This window comes from Mus pahari, chromosome 4 (assembly GCF_900095145.1).
Source record: "Mus pahari chromosome 4, PAHARI_EIJ_v1.1, whole genome shotgun sequence".
NCBI lineage: Eukaryota > Metazoa > Chordata > Mammalia > Rodentia > Muridae > Mus > Mus pahari.
In genome coordinates, this window is record NC_034593.1 from 111,231,516 (window position 1) to 111,255,290 (window position 23,775).

Sequence of the window (23,775 nt, forward strand, 5' to 3'; positions counted from 1 at the left end):
TTTGTGTTTCTATTCATCTGTAAAATATTTAATATAAAATGATTAAAGATAGTTGCTAGCTTTCGGAAGTTCATGTCAGAATTCATTAATTCTGTATATCAGCTTGTCCTTTTCCTTCAGTGATCTGCTCTTTAGCATTTAATTTTAAAAATTTTTCTATAGAAGCAATCCCTTTTAAAAACTTAAATCTCCCTTTATGAATATTTAGTGGAATTTTTAACAGTTAATACCGCTCATGGTAACAAGTTGGTTTAGGTCAGTGTGGTTTGAGTCTCAGCTCAACAATATGGCTAAGAATATATTCTGACCTCTTTTGTTGGGTTTAAAAAAGAAGTTAGTTGAGCTGATATTACTGCTATTTATGGATTAAAACCACTTCAATATGAGTAAAATTAAAAATGTAAGCTTCCCCAATATATGCTCAGCTTTTCCATTCCCAAATTATACGTTCATTGTCTTATGCTTGTTTCTTCCCAATCTCTCCTCATTCTGTTGTTATGTACAGCATGGAGCAATATGAATTTTGTTTTGTAATATAAGGTAAAGCTATTTATATCACTGAAGTCTTCAAAATAATCTTATTTTCCTTGTCAAATATTGCCAAATGGTAGATCTCTTTAGGAAAGACTTCTATGGGCTGGGGAATAGCTGAGCCAGCAAAGTCCTTGCCTTGAAAGCTTAAGAATCCAAATTTGCTATCAGAAGCCACATAGCAATACCAAAATGTTGGGGCCAGCTTGGAACTCCAGGGCTTGGGAGGCAGAGACAAGAGGACCCTCAGGTCACAGTCGGTCAGGTCAGCCTAACTGTGAGCTCCAGGATAAGACAACATTCCTGAGAATACCAGAGGTTGATATCTGGCCTCCTCTCCCCCCCCGCTATTCCCCCTCTCACACACACAGACACACAGACACACACAGACACACAGACAGACACACACACACACACACACTTACTCTTTCTCTCACAAACACACACACACACACACACACACACTTTCTCTTTCTCTCACAAACACACTCTTAAAAACTCTCTCTCTCTCTCTCTCTCTCTCTCTCTCTCTCTCACACACACACACACACACACACATGAACATACACTTGCATATACACATACTCATGAACACTCACAGTTAAACATATACAAATGCATATGCACACTCACACACTCGTGAAGACACATGCACACACACATATACACTCATGAACACATTTGCACATATATGCACACACACATGCATGCACACACACACACACACACACACACACACACACACGGACATATGCATAAAAAAAAGCCTGAGTTGTGCTAGCAGTAGAAGTGTATATTAGAAAGCTTTCTTCAGATAAATTCAGAAATAATGTGAGCCTTTAAAAATAGAAAGAACCTTTGAGGATGTTGTGATTTTAGAGCTTGAATCCATTTGGTTCAAGAATAAGGGAAATATGTTTGAGCACTGGCACCCTAGTGTTGCACAGTGTGTGTGTGTGTTTTCCATGGCTTTGTACACGTCTCAATGACATTGTCACTCTGTTTACAGGACTCTTTCTCTCGTGTGTTTCACATGGAGTGTGAGGAAGGAGGGAAACCCTCCGATCCTTTAACAAGGTAAAGTAACTTTTCTGACTCTCTCACAAGAGTGCACTGCTAAGAAGTGCTTTGTTAGTAGTCTGGTGTAAGGTGTATAGGTGCCAGGCTGTGTGACCTGCAAAGACGCTTTTATTTCTTAGGACACTTTCTCTGGTGTTAATTGACAGGGAATTATTTCTTACACCAGAACTCTGATTAGCCCAGGCTTGTTCTGTTCTTAGGAACTCGTTCAGCTAAAACCGACAAATACTGTTCTTCCGTTCCATTTCTCAGTTTGCGTATCTGGAAATATCATAGATTTCCTGGCGAGCTTTCTATTCCGAGTTGGAACTGGCCATGAGAATTTACCTAGGAACAGAAGGAGGTCTACCGTCCTAATCTTAGAAATCAATGTACCCTCTCTGGCTGGATCAAGTCAGATCTTCCATTAGGTTCTTTTCCACAGTTTTTAAATATGTACTCATTTTTCTATTAATAGCATTTATTTTGAAAAGTATGTGCTGTGTTTGTAGATGGAGGATAAGATGCAGTTACCCCAGTCTGGCAAGTGCTTTCTGGAGATTGTGAGGTGGATTTAGGGCACGCTACTAAATGTCCTTACTAGTACATTTTTTTTAACCATACCAAAAAACATTATTGGTCTCTTAAATGATAGGATATTCTTCCTTTTTTCCTTTTTTAAAATTGGATATTTTCTTTATTTACATTTCAAACGTTATCCCCTTACCCAGTTTACCTTCCTCCAGAAACCCCCTATCACATCCTCCCTCCTCCTGCTTCTGTGAAGGTGTTCATTCACCCACCCACCCACTCCCACCTCCCCGCCCTTGATTCCCCTACACTGGGGCATCTATTGAGCCTTCATAGGATCAAGGACCTCTCCTCCCATTGATGCATGACAAGGCCATCCTCTGCTACATATGCAGCTGGAGCCATGTGTACTCCTTTGTTGATGGCTTAGTCCCTGGGAGCTTTGAAGAGGTCTGGTTGGTTGATAATGTTGTTCTTCCTATGGGGTTGCAAACCCCTTCAACTCCTTCAGTCCCTTCTCTAACTCCTCTACTAGGGACCCCACGCTCAGTCCAATGGTTGGCTGCTAACATCACCTCTGTATTTGTAAGGCTTTGGCAGGGCCTCTCAGAAGACAGCCATATCAGGTTCCTTTCAGCATGCACTTCTTGGCATCCACAATAGTGTCTGGGTTTGGTAACTGTATATGGTATGAATCCCCATGTGGGACAGTCTCTGGGTACCCTTTCCTTTAGTCTTTGTTCTACACTTTATCTCCATATTTGCTCCTGTATTTTGTTCTCCTTCTAAGAAGGACCGAAGCACCCACAATTTGGTTTTCCTTCTTCTTGAGCTTCATGTGGTCTGTGAATTGTATCCTGGTTATTTGGAGCTTTTGGGTTAATATCCACTTATAAGTGAGTGCATATCATGTGTGTTCTTTTGTGATTGGGTTACCTCACTCAGGATGATATTTTCTATTTGCCTAAGAATTTCATGAATTCATTGCTTTTAATAGCTGAATAGTACTCCATTGTGTAAATGTACCACATTTTCAGTATCCATTCCTCTGTTGAAAGACATTTGGATTTTTTCCAGCTCCTGGCTACTATAAATAAGGCTGCTATGAGCATAGTGGAGCATGTGTCCTTATTACATGTTGGAGCATCTTCTGAGTATATGCCCAGGAGTGATATAGTTGGGTCCTCAGGTATACTATGTCCAATTTTCTGAGGAACCGCCAAATGGATTTCCAGAGGGGTTGTACAAGCTTTCATTCCCACCAGCAATAGAGGAGTGTTCCTCTTTCTCCATATCCTCGCCAGCATCTGCTGTCACCTGAGCTTTTGATTTTAGCCATTCTGACTGATGTGAGGTGGAATCTCAGGGTTGTTTTGATTTGCGTTTCCCTGATAACTAAAGATGTTGAACATTTATTTAGGTGCTTCTTGGCCATTCAGTATTCCTCAGTTGAAAATTCCTTGTTTAGCTCTGTACCCCATTTCTTAATAGGATTATTTGGTTCTCTGGAGTTTAACTTCTTGAGTTCTTTGTATACATTGGATATTAGCCCTCTATCAGATGTAAGATTGGTAAAGATCTTTTGCCAATCTCTTGGTTGCCTTTTTGTCTTATTGACAGTGTTCTTTGCCTTACAGAAGCTTTGCAATTTTATGAGGTCCCATTTGTTGATTCTTGATCTTACAGCACAAGCCATTGCTGTTCTGTTCAGGAATTTTTTTCCCTGTGCCCATATGTTCGAGGCTTTCCCCCACTTTCTCCTCTTTAAGTTTCAGTGTCTGTGGTTTTATGTGGAGGTCCTTGATCCACTTGGACTTGAACTTTGTACAAGGAGATCAAAATGGGTCAATTTGTGTTCTTCTACATGCTGACTGCCAGTTGAACCAGCACCATTTGTTTAAAATGCCGTCTTTTTTTCCACTGGATGGTTTTAGCTCCTTTGTCAAAGATCAAGTGACAGTATGTGTGTGAGTCCATTTTTGGTTCCTCAATTCTAGTCCATTAATCTTTCTGCCATTCTAAAGAACAGAAATCCACCAAGAGGAGGTACCAGAAGTTGTTAAGCATTTATCATACTTTTCACCTCTTAAAAGCTATATACATGATGATTCTATGATGCGGTAACAATTTTGTTGCTTTTGTTACTATATATAAATATGAGTAAGTGTGCATTCATTATTATATATAATTGCCTTTACTCCATAGGACAAACTGAGTTGGTATGATACTTGTTAAAAGTATAAAACAAGTTATCTAGGCAAACCTTCTATACTTATGCTGCAGTGTGTATTTGTTTAATTATTTTCATGTTGACATTTTGATTTGCACTACAAATTTAGCCAATATCTTCTAATATTTAATGAAAGCTGTACAAACCTAGTGTAATAGTGACCTCTGCTGGTAATTATACATTTTAAAACATCAAATGCAAAGGTTTATAAATGTTTGGTTTCTTTTTTGTAAATTCTCTCTGTAGGCCAAATGGGAGATACTTTGCCACTTGTAATTATCCACCATTCCAAGTAACTTATAAAATATTTTTATAAGGGTTAAATATGCTAGTGTGGTTATTTTAAAAGAGACAAATTCTAACTGATTTTTAAACTAATATTATGTCAATGGAAACGATGCATTGTCAATGGCTTTTGTCAGCCTATCATTTCAAAGTTAGCCTTTACTCTAATAATGCAGTAAAAAAACATTTATTCATGAGATAAAATTATTTAAAATGGTTTATTAATAATATTAGCTATCTGGCTTAACTTTATGACGACTGAACAATCAAAGGTGTTTAGTAAGTTTAACATTTTGAGAAAGTATTTAGTTGATAGTGACACTTAATGTTTATTGTATTGTTATATAATATAAAGTATAATAATATTATATATGTATTATACTTCTATAATTGACTACAGATGGTACAATGATTTAGTACTCTCTATTTCTCAGTACTAAACATTTTGCTAGTTCAGAACTCATCTATGAGATGAAGTGCTGTACAATTTATGTTAAGAGTTAAATAAATCATTTTCATTTTTAAGCTCTTCTCTATTGATTGAAAGTCATGGGTCCTGAGCCTAGGGATTCAACCTGCTTGATAAACTGCTTGCCATGCATGCGCGTAGCTTCTGGGCTTTGATCGATAACACTGCATAAGCCAGGTATGGTTGCACACACATGTAATCCTGGCACTGCAGAGATGGTGAGGAGGTAGGGTCACATGGTCATCTGTAGCGCCACAGGACGTGCAAAGGCAACATGGACTAGAGACCCTGTCTACAATAATAAGGGATAAAAGTTCAGGGCTGTTTTTAGATTTTCTTTTATATGCTTAAATAGCATTGACTACAGTTTTCAGATGTTAGATATCAAAATGTGAACAACTATTCCTGTGATATACCTTGTATATCTATTAGAATTATTACATAAGCAAGATGAAGTTAGTAGTACCTTTGAGTTGGCTTGTCACCCCACATTCCAGACGTGGGGTACATTTCCAGGTGACGGGAGGTTTTTGTTCTGTGATACAGAGCTCATGTTGGAATGTGTTAACCTTTTATTTTCAGGAAATATTTTAGTCCTGTTATTCTATCCTGCCCCGTGCCCCAGCCTCCGGCCAGCAGAGGTGGGGAAAAGATGACACATACACCAAGGCAGGGTTCGAGCAGCTTCCACTTCAGCTTTTTTTATTCTGGGGGATCGCCCAATTTATCCGCCTCCACCCTCTGTACTCGTCTCTCATCACTCTTCATCATCCAATCAGCATTCAGCACGCTCTGTACATGAGCCATGCTCGCACACAGGGTGCACGTTGATAGACCAGTGAATCAATATCATGCTGTATGACGCTATGCATCAGGTGGACAGCGCATGATCATTCAGGTGCGCATCAGGTGCCCATGATCAGGTTCTTGGTAAATAAGCAGGGATCACGGGGCTTGGCAATGAGCCAGGGCGGCATCTTGGCTGTTGCGCAGCAGCACCCGCTTCCCACACTATCCTAGTGATATTTATTTTTCTTAAATAAGTGTGCCTTTTAATTATTAAATGATAAACACATAGATTTTCTCCTTCCTATTAGTCTTGGACTATATATACTAGCTAGTACTTGTTATTGATTATTAAATTAGAAAATACAAACGTAGTTCAATTTAAGAAAAACTATTTCCTGTGCTCTCTCTTTTTTATTTAATTTTATTTTTTTACTTATTCTTGCTTACTGCTCTGCTCCCCTCCCGGTCACCCCTCCCACAATCCTTCCCCCATCCCCCTCTCCCCTTCTCCTCTGAGTGGGTGGGGACCCCTGGGGAATCCCTCCACCCCACACTGGCACTTCAAGTCTCTGTGAGTCTAGGTGCTTCCTCTCCCACTGAGGCCAGACAAGGCAGCCCAGCTAGAAGAACACATCCCTCATCCAGGCAACAGCTTTTGGGACAGCCCCTGCTCCAGTTGTTCAGGACCCACATGAAGGTCAACCTGCACATCTGCTACATATGTGCGGGGATGCCTAGGTCCAGCCTGTGTAGGTTCTTTGGTTGGTGGTTCAGACTCTGAGAGCCTCAAGAGTCCAGATTAGTTGACTCTGTTGGTCTTCCTGTGGAGTTCCTATTCCCTACTACTTTTTAAATTGAGAAAAATTCCAGTGCAAAGATAACAGGCACCAAGTGGAAGAATGTAGAACTCAGACTGTATTTAACTACAGGTAATGCTGTGCACTAGCTATTGTGTGATTTCTTTGACCTCTGAAGCTTCAATTTCTTCTTTCGTAATGATAGAATTTCATTAAGGCTCAAAAGAACCTAATACCTATAAAAAAATTGTTTTCAGAAACCTCCCCTGTCGCTTGTAGTTGCTGTCCCAGGTGTGTCTTGGGTTCACATCAGCCTACAAAGGTTCCTGTGAACTTCTGCAACTCAGAAAGCCTTACCTTCCCCCAAATTCCCTGCCCCTGCTTTCTCAGGAATTTTCTCTTAGGCAGCTCTGTTGATATCTACTCTGCAAATACTGAAATGTACGACTTAGCCCAGCGCCTCCAGAAGGAGACACTGAGACCTGTTTAAATGTGCACAGTGTGCTCTGGAAAACTAAAAGGGAGAATGATGATATGGGAGAGGCTAGTGGAGTCAACATGACTGTCCTATCTGGTCTGCGGTCTGTGGGGTGTGTGTTCCTGTCTTAGACAGCTGCAAAGGCTAAGGAAAGCCCAGCAGGTTGATCAGGAGCCTTCTAGCTAAAGTTTTCTTGGATATAGAATCCTGGGTCTCAGAAGAACAGTCTTGATTTAGTGTTCTGGTGGGCTCAGTCTTGGGACATCCCTGGGAGGCATGGCCTTGAAAGTGGCCTCTAGAGATCAGCAACTGAGACATCAGCCACATGCACTTCCTGCTGATTAATCTCTAAGGCATTTTATAAGGCCACTGTGGTATCGCTGTTCTTTAAAGGATGACGTCTATATTCATTGTATTACACTTTAAAAGTCTTCATCTATTCTATCTAGCCAAACATTTTTTGGCTAGAAACACTCATTTTATTCTTTTTTTCTCCCCAGAATGTTTATTTTTCACTAAGACTTTCCCAGAGGACATAAGTAACCTTGTCATCAGCCCCAGTTCCCCATGAAAGGTTAACTCACTCACTGCTATAAAGAAGTTCCAAACCTTTTCAAGGACTGGTAACAACCTTAACTGGCAAAGAACACTTTCTATCTGAATTAAAATAATAATGTTTAAGTAAAACAAACAAACAAAGCGGAAAAGGGGCAATGGATATTTCATAATGAAATTCTGGATGTTCTGTTGCCAGACATCCAGTCTGGCTAAAGTGTAACAAAATGGAAACAGGATCACTGTCATAGAAAATGTTCACTACAACTTGCTGTGCACACCTGCTCCAAGTCTGCTCTTAACCCCCAGTGCTTCCAACTTAATTACTTCCCAGCCTGTTGGATATTGATGAAGGAACACGTAGGTCTTCTCTTTGACCCAGTCTTTGTTATAAGGCTGATACGTCTGGGCATCAGCTCCAGCAGAAGACGACAGCAGAGATCTGCCAGATCATTGATAAAATCAAGTATCTGACCAGTGTCCTATGTGATGGGAGACGCTGGGTTACATTCTCTTCACACGCTGGGTTACATTCTCTTCACACGCTGGGTTACATTCTCTTCACACCCTGGGTTACATTCTCTTCTTTACACATTTTACAATTGTTCTCCATGCACTCATTCACAGACTCATAGTCAGCGTAAATCCTGCCTTCTGGACTCTTGGCAGCAAAATGGCACGAGCTGTCAAACCAAATGCTTTGCTGCAACCTGCCACCAACACTGCTGCCTCCGCCCAAGTGCCCAGCCACCCACTTTATTTTTGATAATCTACAGCTATTTAACATTTCTCTAATGTATGCAGAACTGATTCATGTCAGAAATTTGTTTTACATTATTCTTTTCCTTCTTCTTCTTCTTTTTTTTTACCCCACTTTTCTTTCCTGATCTCTTTACCCATTTCTGAGGCATAGCTAGCTTTGTAAACGTTTCTGCAATACCATTTCTTTCCTAATGGGACCCACTTGGATGTTCTCTGTCCTTCTCCACGTATGGTGTTTACGTTGTTACCAGTAGTATTTAGGAAGGTTAGTTTTTGTTGGGAATCATGAATACACTAAGTAAAAACAGCTTAAACGGCAATGCAAGATAGTGTCCTCTATCTATATAGGACAGGGAAGCTGCATCTATGATCATAACAATATGATTGCCTAAATAAGACCTGAATAGTAATAATACTAGTTGATAGGCCAGCATGGATAGGGAAAACCTCACAAGGTCCCACTCCTAGCTGAAAAACCGTAGGCAGTTAATGGTTGCTAAGAAAGGGAGAAATAGAAATGTTCTTCCCGAGAGATGAGTCCCCTGATGGGTTGGTCACACAACCCCAAGTGGTGAGTGCTAAGCACACAAGTGGACCCAGCAGATTGTATTTACATATACATATGTATATATGAAACATCAATGGTTAAAGAAGTCATGGATTTGAGGAGGGGTCAGGAGGACTTAGGGATGATGGGAGAGAGTGAAAACAAGTGAATACAGTACTCATGTAGGAAATTCTCAAAATTATAAAATAGTATACATTTAAAAGGAATGTAATCTTATTACTTCCTCCTGGGTGTGCTCTGAGCTAGGCCTGTCAAAGCTGGTGTTGGACTCGCATGCTACAAATGTCCCAAATCTCCGATGCCTTCTACCTCATGGCCCTTAGCCATGTTCTGTGCTTTCAGGAGCAGCGATGGAGCCTAGACATCACGTTAGTGGTCCAGACGGGATCAAGGGGCAAAAGCACACATCAGTATTCTAGAGGTTGTCCCAAGTGTGCCTTGTCATCCTATCGTCTGAGAATGACTCCTTTGGTGACATTAACTCTTTGGGCTGCAGAGTAATGCAGTCTTTATTCTGAGTAGCTCTGTGTCCACGCAAAGAGGAGTTAATCTGGGGGCAGCTGGCACATCTCTACCAGACACTGCCCAAGCAGCACATGCAGCTGAAACCTCCGTCGCTCTATTGGTTTCCTCCTAGGTGATAAGCTCCTCTCTACTGACTGACCTAGGTGAGCTTGTTTTTCTTTCACAAAGATCCCAGAGCAGCCCCCGGGGAGCAGGTGTTCACACTGTATTGATTGAGGACAAGAAGCAGTGCATCAACATTTTTATAAAGTAGGAGATAACCGTGGTGTTACATAACTGCAACAGAACTCACGCCTCTACAGCTCCTACTTCTGAGTTCATGGTTCTTAGGCATTTTGAGTTGCTTCTGACTGATGTTGGCAATGGTAAAATGGGATAGTTATTACTATTTTAATTTTTAGTCTACAGAAAACTTCTATGGTGGCATCTTTTCTAGTGTTTTTCTTTCTCCTGGTGGTGACCTTCCTAATTTTCCTGTTTATATTTTGGCTTCTTCTTGTTTCAGTTCCCTAGGCTATTATTGTTTGTAGGAAACAAAACCCTTGTAGATTTAAGTATTACGTTATTAGCCTCAAGTCTGTACTTACAACCTTTCCTTGAATGTCACACAGATAACACATGTAATCAGACCCAGGAGATCTGTTCTGCACGGCCATCCGAATGCCTTCAAGGCCGAGCTGGAAGTTCATCTCGTAACCATCTATTCCCCTGCTACATTCTGTAATGTCATTTGTGTTCTTTTTCATTTATGCGGAATACTTTCCAGTGCAAAAAAAAAAAAAAGCTCTATGTTACCATATTTACAATAAAGTCAATACATAGAAAGGGGATACTGAAATATCAGCCATTGTGGAACACCATATGACCTCACTGTTCCAAGATCCAACCTGTATATAAAGGATGGTAGACAGGCACCATATTGGAACTTTGGAAACATAGAATTAGAAAAATCCTTTCCAATACATGTATTTTTTTTAACTATATTTTTTCGTTATTCTTCCGAATTCCATACCTATATCCAGTGAAATATGATTATACCCCCATTTCCCCCCTCCAGTTCTTCAATGTGTCCCTAAAATGTGCTCCCAATTTGATGTTGCTTTTAATAACCCACTAAGCCCCATTAGCATTGCACATATGCGCATGGAGGTGGGGCCGTTCCCTGGCACATGGAAACCTGCCAGTGGGAATACCACCCAAGAAGAATGGTTCTGTCTTCCCCAACAACTGTCAACTGCCAATCACACTGGGTAAGGAGTGGAGCCTGGAGAGAACCTTTCCTGTCCTAGTTACACAGTGCAACCTTACTGTGGAGGACACTGTATGTACACTTTGGCTGCAAGACATAGAGAAATCAACCTGAAACTAAGCAGGAACCTTTCTCCTATCTGGCTGGCTCTCCCAGTGTCAGAAGGCGCTGTGCAGGCTGCTAAGGGAAGAGAAGACATCTGGTCCTACCGAGTGCTGGACTCTACGTGTGGCGCAATGACCTTCAGGCAGTATCTGCCCGCTCACCGGTGCAATAGAAGTATTTAGGTGTAATTTGAATAGGCCTGGCAGGGTTTTTGTGCTGGCTGGATTTTGTGCAGTTCTTGAGCAGATAAACCATAGCTTCTAAGAGACGATGATTATAATAGCTACGTGATGTACAGACAGGCATTACCTGAATTCCTCTTTATCTTCCAGCTCCTAAGGTCTTTCTACCTCCTCTTCCAGGACATTGCCTGAGCTTTGGTGAGGGAGGAGTGACTGGGGAAGATTTACCACCGGGGCTGAGCCCTCGGCCTTTGATTCTCAGCACTTGGACTAATTATACATTGATTGCTGATGTTGTAATTAGGGTTTCTGTTGCTGTGACAACACAGCATAACCAATGGAATGGCACAAGCCTTTTGGAACCTCAAAGCCCACCCACCCCCAGTGACATATCTTTTCCAACAATACCACGTCTCCTAACCCCATGGTTCTCAACCTTCCTAATGCTGTGACTGTTTAACACAGTTCTTCATGTTGTGGTGACCGCCCCCCCAACCATACATTTATTTTCATGGCTACTTCATGATTATAATTTTGTTACTGTTATGAATAATAAGATAAACATTTGCTACGTGGGATATCTGATATGCAGTCCCTGTGAAAGGGTCATTCACGCCTGAAGGGGTCACCACCCACATGTTGAGGACTACTGTCTTAATCCTTCCCAGTTAACAAACTGGGGATAAAGTATTCAAACGTATGAGCTTCTGAGGGCCAGTCTCATTTGAAGCACCACAGCTACCTACTGTGAAAAGGAGCTCCTCTGACCAAGACAGAGAGCATCTGAGGTCTGCAGCATCAACACAGATATTCAGGGGGCAATGTGACATATTCATTTAAACAGCATTGTAGTTTCTTCCCTAGGGCCTATGACCTTCCTCACCGTGGGCTTCTGACTAGGATTACAGGACTAGGCCTGACAACCCCTCCTGTGGAGAAGACCTCAAGTCCAACCGGAAATCAAGTAGTTACCCCATAATAATCCTTCTTTTGCACAAGTGAGGGGGCAGATACTGCCTGAAGGTCATTGCGCCACACGTAGAGTCCAGCACTCGGTAGGACCAGATGTCTTGTCTTCCCTTAGCAGCCTGCACAGCGCCTTCTGACACTGGGAGAGCCAGCCAGATGGGAGAAAGGTTCCTGCTTAGTTTCAGGTTGATTTCTCTATGTCTTGCAGCCAAAGTGTACATACAGTGTCCTCCACAGTAAGGTTGCATTGTGTTATTAGGATGGGCTGTTTTGGAGACCCCTGGGGACTCCATGACCAATAACTTTTTTTTAAAGATTTAAAAAAAATTTTTTTTACTTCTTATAATTTCCTTTATTTGTTGAAATTATAATACAGTTATATCATTTTGCCATTCCGTTTCCTCCCTTCAATACTTCCCATATCACCTTCCTGTCTCTTTCAAAGTCGGAGCCTCTTTTTGTTCTTATACAGGTGTGTGTGTGTGTATGTGTGTGTGTGTGAGAGAGAGAGAGAGAGAGAGAGAGAGAGAGGGAGAGAGGGAGAGAGAGAGTTACTAAACAGAAATCCAGCATGCTTATAATGTTTGTATAATGTTACTTGAATGTACATGTTTTCAAGGATGACCATTTGGTATTGGATAATTAACTATTTGTGTGTTTTTCCTTATAGAGCACTATTCCTCAAACTCTCAACATTCTTTAGTTGCCTATAGGGGTTTTGTGTGTGTGTGTGTGTGTGTGTGTGTGTGTGTGTGTGTGTGTGTGTAACTGGGGCCTTGTGAGCTTTCCCCCCATCCACATTAACATGTCTAAGATGTTCAGTTTGTGGTTAGGTAGCCATATTGGTGAGGCTTTATGGGTGTCGTTTCTTGCATTCCTAGGAGACAACCTCACAGCAAACTCTCAGATTTGCTGGCTCTTAGCATCTTTCCACTCCTCTTCTCCAACAATCCCTGAGTCTTAGATGTAGGAGTTGTGTTGTAGAGATAGGAGTTGAAACTTGACTCCACAACTCTGCAATTTGATTGGTTGTGGGTTTAATGGTCTCCATTGGTTGCAAAGAGAAGTTCCCTTTGTAAGGTGTAAGAACTATTCTTATCTGTAGGTACAAGGACATATATTTAGAGTGTAGCTAGAAATTCTGACTTCATAAAGCAGTGGCTTAGGTCCTCCTCCATGACCTCAGTAGCCCTGCATTGGTGGCTTGGTTGTCCAGTGCCAGGCATGAGCTTCCATGAGTGGTCCATAAGTCCAGTTAGATAGCTGCTGGTTACCACTGAGGTATTCATGTGACTACTGTATCCTTAGGGTTATTTATCCTTAGGGTTATTTATCCTTAGGGTTAGTCTGCCACGCAGCTCATTGTTGTAGCTCATGGGCATCATAGCTGTAGGACTGCTGGTTGCTTCCCTCTTGAAAGCTTGCATGGTACCTTCTTGAACCATGAAACCTACTTCTCAGGGAGAGGGCAATGACCAATAACTTAGGGAGGTATCCCATGCCTAAGGCATACATTCATTTTTAAATATCACCCACTACTTTTCCATTTCTTCAGTTAGTAAAACTATAATTAAAATAGGCACATTAGACAGGAAACACACACACACACCAGGAGGAAGATGCTTCTAGAGAGAACCTACTAAAATTCTTTTAAGTGTGACCCTCATGTTGTGGTAACCCCAACCATAAAATTATTTCATTACTACGTCCTGTCTGTTTGCTACTGTTATGAATTGTAATGGAAATACCTGCTATTCAGGCTATGTGACACCCAAAGGGATCAGGGCCCACAGGTTGAGAACCACAGTTCTGCACAGTCCAGACGTGGTGGGTGTTTGTTGTATCAGGCTATTCAGATTAGGGTAATGAGCTGTAATCATCCAACATATTTTCTGATTAGGATATAGATTTCCCCCCTGCAGGTCACAGCTGCTGGTCCCTCCTTTACCAGTTTGTAGAGCACATTTTCCCCACTGCATAAAAGGAACTCACATCTCTCATTTCTTCAGGGAGCACGATGCGAACAAAATCAACTACATGTATGCTCAGTATGTCAAAAACACCATGGAGCCACTTAATATCCCAGATGTCACCAAGGACAAAAGATTTCCCTGGACAGTAAGTCACCTAAGAGTAACCTAATTTTAAACCTGATGATCACAGGCTGGCTTCCCTTCGGACCCAGACTTACAGAGCTGCTTGGTGTCTGAAGGACTAGGCTGGAAACTGGCTGTTTAAAGGGAAGGTTCTCTGTTTTTCCTGCTCTAGGTTGGGGGATGGTAAAGTACCTCTGTATGTGTTGGGAAGGCTGCGCTATGTGGTTTCACTCTACTAGCATGTGCAAATTGAGGTAATGTAAAGAACACGGTGTCAGCGACTTTCCTCAGATGGAAAAATTAAGGTCCCTGTGGTTTGGCTGCACACCACTGGCAGTCTTCCTGGTGAGCTGCTCCTTGGGAAGGTGGGTATCCACTTGCTTTGACAGCAAAGTTGTCACAGAGATGTGTTCCGCAGACACTGATCACTTTGAATTCCTGTGTTTTCGTTAACCTTTCAGAAAACACTAGCCTGTGACACTTGATTTTGTTGCCTGCACACTTGGGACAATGTTGTCAGACTGGGAATGTAGGCTTCAAGTATGGTGGCATTATTAAGAATGCCAATATTGTAATGTGTATTTCCAGGCTTTTGATTCTGCCTGCCTTGTAGAATGGAGACCGTTAACTCACCAGGACAGTAGACGCTGAATAAATATTTGACTTATGTTTACTATCAACTCTTTGGAAAGTTTAAATAGAATAAAGGACATTTGGTATATTTTTCTAATAAAGACAGACTTTATTGCCCATTGTCTGTAGCTGATACAAGATGAGCATGTGCATTATTTCATGTATGTTCTACAGTTAATAGGATGTTCGTGGGACCAGTCATTTCTGTTGTTTTAGCGGTCTTGGTTTTGTTCTTTAGAATGAAAACATGGGACACTTGAACACACACTGCATTGGAAGTTTGCTTTGCACACCTATAAAAAACGGGAAGAAGAACAAAGTCATAGGTAAGACCTTTCCCCTGACTTAACACTCAGAATTTGTGCAAGAAAAAAGCTTTCTCTACTACTTTCAAATTAAATTTAAAGAATAAAATGTCTGACAAAAGAGAAAATTTAGAATTATAAGTAACAATTTCTATTTTGATAAATTCCCCCATACATGTCAGACATTTTATTTGATATACTGTAATTTTTTAATCATTAAAATATAGTTTTATCTGAGATTTTTGTTTAAGATTGATGTGCTAAAGTCTGTAGACTGGGCCGGCAAAATGGCTCAGTGGGGAAGGGGCTTGCCACCAAGCCTAAATTCTATTCCCAGTATCCATATGGTAGAAGGAGAGAACCAACTCCAGAATGTTGTCTTCTGAGCTCCACATCCCCACTGGGACACACTTGCACACCCCCTGTGTGCACACACACTCACGTACACATAAAAATGTTCAAAGTTCATACACTGAGAAGTATCAGTTGACAACGTATATTTCTTGATGATTGACTTTTCAAATGTAGCTGAGGTTATAGATTGTATTGATTTGTTTGTTCATTTAATCAGTATTTACTGAGCACTCTTGCAGTCTAGGCTTCTGGCATAAATCAGGGAGCAAAGCGGAAATCCCTGTCCTAGGGTCTTACGTTTGTATACAGAGGTTAAAGGACACCCTGTACTACATACCGGCACAAAATTCCTTCCCCAGACAACGGAAAGATGTTCCCTTTTTACCCCTTGGTGTCATAGGCTTTATGAAGTGCAGGACAAACATTACTGGGCATTGGTAGCACACGGCTTTAGTCCCAGCACTCAAGAGGCAGAGGCAGGTGGATTTCCGAGTTGGAGGCCAGCCAGGGCTACATAGTGAAACCCTGTATTTAAAAAGACAGAGGTGGCCGGGCGTGGTGGCGCACTCCTTTAATCCCAGCACTCGGGAGGCAGAGGCAGGCGGATTTCTGAGTTCAAGGCCAACCTGGTCTACAAAGCGAGTTTCAGGACAGCCAGGGCTACACGGAGAAACCCTGTCTCGAAAAAACCAAAAAAAAAAAAAGACAGAGGTGGACCAAAGGTATGCTATCTTGTACTCTAGTTATCCATGGTTAACACAGAGAAAGCAGTGTGAACTAATAGCATGCTCCCAAGTTTGTAGAAATAAAGGAAAGATAACTGACTTCTATAAATTAAAATTGGACACTGAAACCCTAATGGAACATCACTTACGTATAAATTCATCTTAAAAAAATCTACATAGCTTTCAGGTTGCAAGAAAAAAAAGGTCTTGTTATTTAACATGGAAGCAGGTAGGTAGGTAGATATGCTAGTGTGTGTGTGTGTGTGTGTGTGTGTGTGTGTGTGTGTGTGTGTGTTACAAATGGTGAAAGTGTCTATCCACGTTGGACACAACTCTGATCCCTTTGCTAGGAGGCCATTAAACGTTCCACGAGCTGCCATCCTTTGTTCCGATTCCAGACCCACTAATCTGATTTCCCTTATTTGATTTTCCTTCCAACATAGTTCATAGGAAGGAAACCGGTTGCTTCACAGGTTCACGTTTGTGTTCTAAAGTTACATTTCCTGTCTGTTCTGGTCTTCTTCATCAGTCTTGCCGTACCGTCACCATCATGCCACTGTAGGTCCTGTACCTGTCAGGCCTGGGGCCAGACCTTACATACACCCTAAGAAGCTTGTAGGCTACTCCTTGATGTACTGTGTTATCTGCAGTACTCCTCTGGGCTCAGACAAAAAGATCGGAAGCCAATGAACATGGTAGCACATCTATAAACAGCATTGCCAACCGATTTCCAAAAAGTGCAACCAATGTTATGTTGCAAAAGTTTACTTGCTGGGAGACCAATGGGAAACTACATTATGTTATGCTTTTTTAGAAACTGTTTTTCATGTAAGTGTAAGAAACTACCATAAGCTGACTTTGAGAGAGTGAAATTGAGCTCCCGCAGGGACGTGTCATTTACTAATATGTGGCCATAGAAAGAAGGAAGACTTGCAAGTCTGCTATGCCTCAACCATGTCTCTGTGACATGATCTGTAGGGACCAGGGCTTGCTGAGGGGGGGATGTGTCTGTTACTCTGCACGTAAGCACAGCTGGCTACAGAGCACAGGCCTGGGAAGGGACCTCACAAACCCCTTGCCTCATTCTCACAGAAACGATCAGGAGCACTCAGTGACTCTGTAGATCTGTCAAGATTCACTTTTTGATCTTGTCTGTTTCAGAAAAATGAGCAACTTTTTTAAAAGTTAGAATGATAAGACTCAAGCCGACCATGGTGCACACAACAGGCAGAGCTCTGTGAGTTTGAGGTCCATATAAAGCAAGGTCCAGGACAGGTAGGGCTGCATAACAGAGAGACCCCTGTCTCAAAAAAACAAAAGTCAAAACAAAAGGATATGGATAACTGGGCATATGTTTTCACATCCTGCTGAAAAGCAGAACCAAAGGCAGCAAATGCCTTTAAAAGGAGAAAAAAAAAATTAAAAAAGAAATAAATAGTTTCTGTGGGAGTTTGTGGAACAGACAGGTACTCAAGTTCACTGCAAGCATGAGATGGGAATTTCCCAGTGTACCCTGCTGTTTGATAAGTGTGACGAAGCTGGGAGATACTTCGATTTCCACAGGAGCTGTGGGGGGAACGATCGTGGCCGTGGATAATTCATCTTGTAGACCAGATCCGCATATGGCATTCTGGTAGAGAACACCCACAGAGTTACACGCAGGCAAACAGACCACCCGTGTGTCTGTGTAATCTTCTTCTTTCCTCTTCATTGGTTCTCATTACTGACGTTTAGATGAAATTACAAGCATTAGACCAGTTCGGAGCCTATTGTATCATCAACTTTATTCCCCGAAGAATTGCATCCTACCAACAAATGTTTTTGAATGCTCTGCCTGATACAGAAAGTTTCCACCGCTGCCCAGGAAAATTTTTTCTCAATTAGCATTCATTCATTTTAACCAGTTGTTTGCCCTGTTGATAAAGCTAAATATACCCTTTTCTCCATAGTATTCTTTCCGGGAATTTTGATCTCTAATCTCCATAACAATTTCAAAGCATATTTAAGGTGGGGTAATATACTTTTATAATTTAAAATATATATTATATTTATGTTCTATTTATTACATTATATATTACATGTTATATATCATATTATACCCACCTCCTCCTCTCCTGTTGAGATGCTGTCTGGCTCGAGTCTATGCAGGTCTTGTTCATTCACAACTGCCATGAACTGGATTCATGTTCAACTGCCGTGTGGTCATTCACTGTCTGTGGCTCTCAAATCTTCCCCACCCCCCCTCTTTTACAACGATCCCTGAGCCTTAAGTGTATAATATAATGTCCCATTCAGGGGTCCGCATTTTTCAGGCTCGTATTTTCTACATTTTGAGTCTGTGTATCAGTTACCATCTACTTCAGAAAGAATCTTTGATGAGAATTGACCGATAGTCTATGAATATAATGATAAGTTATTGGTTAGTTTAATAGTCTGCCCACTTAACAGTAAAAGCAGTAGTTTCTCCTTTAGGGTCTTTGACCTTTCCAGACATGAGTTCTGGTTTTAGTGATGGTGCTAACTGTAGGTTTCAGCTTGTGTGGCAGGCCTTAAGTCCAATTGGAAAGTAGTGGGTTACTGCTATGACATTGGTGCCACTATTGGACCAGTGAACAGGTCTTGCCAGGCCAATGTAACTGTGGCTCATGAGGTTCATGACTGAGTCAGGCTGGTACTATACTGCAGAAACTCATATGGACAAGGTTAAAGTGGAGCTACCTCTCATGGGTGACACTGCCCCCTGTGAGACACCATAGGCTTACAAACATAACACTCAATGCCAGGAGTCAGTTGCTTCTTTTTTTTTTTTTTTTTTTTTTAGGTTTTTCGAGACAGGGTTTCTCTGTGTAGCCCTGGCTGTCATGGAACTCACTCTGTAGACCAGGCTGGCCTNCAGGGTTTCTCTGTGTAGCCCTGGCTGTCATGGAACTCACTCTGTAGACCAGGCTGGCCTCGAACTCAGAAATCCGCCTGCCTCTGCCTCCCGAGTGCTGGGATTAAAGGCATGTGCCACCACGCTCGGCTCGTCAGTTGCTTCTTGAGGAGATGATTCTTTTGATTATCTGAAAAATTAAATATTTTTGTATAGAGAGACATTCCCGAATTAAGATTATTGACAAAAGTAAGCACACATATCTATTACAAGACTAAATCCTGTTATCTGTTTTTAAAACTTCCAGACCAAGATTATTGCCCCCCCAAATGAGCAAAATTAATTTTTCTTACGATTAGCATTAAGGTCTTTTAAGGCCAGCTGCTAGTTTTTATGTTCACACTTACGGCAGAGAGAATCAGCTGCTCTAGCAAAGTATATATGCAGTATATATGCAGTATATATGCAGTATATATGCAGTATATATACCTTAACCTTGTTTTGCCAAAAAGCTAGGAGGTTGGAAGCACATGATGAGTCCCAGAATTACAGAAAAGGCTGCAGCTGTGGGGTTCAGAGCCATCCTCTGTGTGGTTTCCAGAGATGCTTGGTAGTGGCCAGCTCTTACAATGACAGTGGCCACACAAACTGATGCTGAGTAAGCGCCTCATCCCCTTCTTAAGATGAGGGAACACGGATGATTTACTGTTTGGTTTCATTATCGCTTCACCTTCCTCCTAATGCAGTCTTGGGTATTATTTTACCTTATGATTATATTTGTCACTATGCATGAAGTAGTTTTAACGCTCACGCTCCACCGTTGCATCGTCTAGCTCTTCTCACGGGTCATTTGTGAAGAAATGGTGAAAATTTAATCTATATATGTGCCCAAGCCTTAAATTCTCTCTAAGAAGAACTCCATTTGCTGCTTATAAACCTTCCAATGGATTTTTGCTTGCCATAATTCAATTTTCTAAGGGATTTAATGTGATCAGCGGGATAAGCATGCATGCTTGCCCGGCCCGCTTTGGAGAGAGAATTTAATTATATGCTTAAATGGCTATTTGTCTCCAGTACCCTTTTCTTGCCCTGGAGCTTAAGTCTGTGTTTCTGCACCTGTAATGGTGACTTGTAACACAGACACATTTTATCTGCTGCTCTGCACTGGGCTGTGGATACAGCAGACTTAATATTCATTTGGCAATCCATTTAAATGATTTGTGAGCTATTCCAGAGGTCGAATTTAATATTCCTTTTTGTCCGGAGCTTTGCAGTCCACCACTGCCCTATATCCCCAGATCCATTAATACCTCTTAACATACTTGTTCAGCAAATTTAAGCCAGGACAGATTTGAATTACTATGTAACAGACTTAATTAGGGCATAGCTTAGCCAATTGCCTGATGTGCACACCCTGAGCCCTCTGTCACACTTTCCCCGTAGTATGCCTGCAGGGATTGCTACGAGGTAATCTGAAAATCTTATTTCTGAGCAACGACCACTGTGTATAAGATAACTTGTGTAAAAATTGAAAGATACTTCCTCTGTGATCCGAGCGAAAGAGCCTGAAACAAATGACTTGCAGGAATATTCCAACTGGGAGACAGCCAGAGCCTACATAAACAGTCCCATAGTTATAATGTGAGGAGCCACAAAGATGAGAGGACATAGCCCTTTGTGTTTTACCAAATATGGGGTGTGTGTTGTTAAGATAATGAATGCTGAGTGATGTTATATATGGCTTTTTGCTCGCATGGTCCACCGTCTTTAAGTCCCATTTGAAGTCTTGCTTTATAATAGAATAGTGTTGGAAATGTAGTCCCCACAGCACTACATGCAGATAGGAAAGTGTGCACATATCAGTAAGTACTACATAGACAAACAAATGAGAAAGCAGAGTCCAGATCGTCTGTTAAAACAGAGAGTGCAACCATGGTGACAAAGGGAATTCATATGTAATCAGATGTCAGCACAGACCATGAAAATCCTTTGTGTTCCAGGAAAAATAAAGGCAAATGGTTGTTATAATCTCCGTGGGAAAGTACCTCGGGTCAGAGCTGGGGTCCTGAATCTTTTCATTAACTCAACTTTTTTTTTTTTCTTAAATTCTTACTGTCGGCCAGGATTGCGTTAGCAGAGAAAGTGGGATTGTGGGGAGGGGATTGCTAAACCCAGCACACTTAAAGCCAAGAAAGAAACAGAAGTGGAATCTGTCCTTACTCACCCAGTGTTGCTGTTAACACAAGGAGGAGAAGCGCCTGCCCCGTGTCTGAGCTGCGAGGCTGAGGGCCTCTGTTTGAAGGAGAGGTAGGCATCACCTGGGAGACAGGCAGGAGCGCACGGGACAGCAATGCAGGCCCCAGGTAGATGGAAAGACCACGGCAAAGGTGTGAGCAATGGACGTGCAGGCTGAGCAGTGCATGCGACTGAGCATGCGCAGTGACGGAGCTAGGCGGAAGCCAGGGCAGAGGTTGATTTTAGACTCCTGTGGGTGATGTGTAGCTGTGAACAAATGCAGCAGCCATGTCCTTGTTCCTAAAATGGTCCCACCACCTTCAAAAGGAAAATCATGAGGACCAGAGGTTGCATGTCTACTCAAGTACCCAGTTAAGTACCTATCCCACAGTGGACACATATGGGAAGTCTTCTACTTGCAGGCAAAGTGATAAAAGTTAACACATTTTACTCAATGGTGGGCCATGTATACCAGCGCCTTGTGCAGGAACTTCATTCTGTAGACACAGAATCCCATAGCATAATATTAGGGTAATTCTCCATTCTTGCCCAACTTCATGGCTGACCTATACGGTGAGATTATGATATTCTTTAGGGACGAAGTCTGCTTTTATATCTAAAACAGTTGTTGTGTCTGTGATTACTTCTTCCCATGTGATTTTTCCTGAATACTTGAGCATATATTTGAAATTCAAAGCTTCCTCTGTGAGCTGCCTATTTTGTGCATTCTATTCTGTATGTAATTGCATTTTTAAACTCTTGATTTCTCAGTAAGGGAAGGCAGACTGTGTGACCCAAACCTCTGATCTGCATTTAAACTGTTCTCTTGGCACAAGTACAAAAATCCAATTAAGTTTCCGAAGGACAAATTGTCTTTGGGGACTCAACTGATCTGAAATTCATGACCAATCTGGAGGAAAATAGTTCTCTAAGAATTTTTTTTTTTCAGATGATATACATTCAGGGCTGTGTGAAACTAATGCTCATGTAAATTAATCGGGGTTACTCTCCTAGGTTTGATTTTGAGAAGTTTGTGTTCTTACTTGGAGGCACCAGGTATCTCTAAGAGAAAATAGGAAAGCAATCTTTAGGTGTGAATATTGAGGTAGATCGGAGCCATGGTGACTGACGAGATCGTATGTGCTTAATCTCTTGGATTGCTGTAGGCGTTTGCCAACTTGTTAATAAGATGGAGGAGAATACTGGCAAGATTAAAGCATTCAACCAAAATGACGAGCAGTTCCTGGAAGCCTTTGTCATCTTCTGTGGCTTGGGGATCCAGAATACACAGATGTATGAAGCAGTGGAGAGAGCCATGGCCAAGCAGATGGTGACGTTAGAGGTGGGACAGAGCCCGTGGGATTTGGTCTGCCCGGGCACACACTCAGTGTCTCCTCCCGACACATACAGCGTGAAAACATTCAATTCTCCTGATGATGTCCACATGCCTATTTAAAAGCTCAAGAAAGTAGATTCCAAATGCCTAGACTCTAGCCAAGGCTCCTAAGACCAAAGCGCAACTCTGGTCCACACCTGCTTTTGTTGCATAACGCAGGGTTTGCCTTCTGTAGTCCATTCACAGGGATACCCACCATCCCTGAGTCTCTCTCTACCAGTTATCTCCCTCTTGCGACTCTCTATGAGGATATCTATTAAAAAAAAAAAAAAAAGCTTTTTAAAATATTCCCTACCAATCTTGGAGAATTGAAAGTAAGGAAAAGGAAAAATAAATAAAGGAACATCGGTAAAGGGTAGAAACAAGTGTCTCAAACTCGAGGTTCAGGGACTTGGCTTCCTGAATCTTCTGATCCAGCTGGTTTTCTGGAGAGGCTGCAAATATTATTGCCTCTGTGGACTAGAGCTTTACTTTGTTTCTTTTAAAATTTACATATAAAATAAACCATTCAGTGCAACCACATCTTTGGCTTAAAGGGAATTTCTAAAATTTGCCCCACATTGCTTAGAAGGTACCCTTTTTGAAAATGAGAATTATGACTCTTACCGCGTTAGAAGGTTTAGAGTAAGCCCAGCCCATGAGGAAGCACTGGGTTCCCCAATGAGCCTAACAGCCAGCGCCCTCAGCTGCTGCTCTACTTTCTCTGCCCTTGGCCTGTAGACTTTAAGAGCTTCTTCAAACCTGCATGACTGTACATTCCAGAGTGAATTTAATAGCTGTTACAGGTTACAGGTTACAGGTTACCACCCCCTCCCAAATAGCAACTTTAAATATATCTATTGGGGCAAGAGTTTTATTCCCCTAGGCTGAACACAAGTATGTTTCTTAAAAAAAAAAAAAAAAAAAAAAAAAAAAAAACCAGTTCAAAATAAACTTGCTGCTGTGTGTGAGCCAGTAATCCTTTCTAGGTGACTTGTAAATAATGCGTTTGTCACATCAACGGTGACAGAATGAAAGTTTCAGGGATTTTCTTTAAAAATTCAGGAGTGTAACTTCAGGAGCACACAATGGACCC

General features: G+C 41.6%; 1 protein-coding gene across 2 annotated transcripts in view; it reads left to right on the forward strand.

Annotated features, from left to right (window-relative positions):
• Positions 1–23,775, forward strand: part of Pde5a (phosphodiesterase 5A) — a 121,320-nt gene that overhangs the window by 52,277 nt on the left and 45,268 nt on the right. For both annotated transcript variants that reach the window (XM_021195436.2, XM_021195438.2), the window contains exons 7-10: positions 1,541–1,608; positions 14,094–14,202; positions 15,052–15,139; positions 22,471–22,646. In XM_021195436.2, the coding sequence (XP_021051095.1) occupies positions 1,541–1,608; positions 14,094–14,202; positions 15,052–15,139; positions 22,471–22,646 (441 nt within the window). The remainder of the gene's footprint in view (positions 1–1,540; positions 1,609–14,093; positions 14,203–15,051; positions 15,140–22,470; positions 22,647–23,775) is intronic.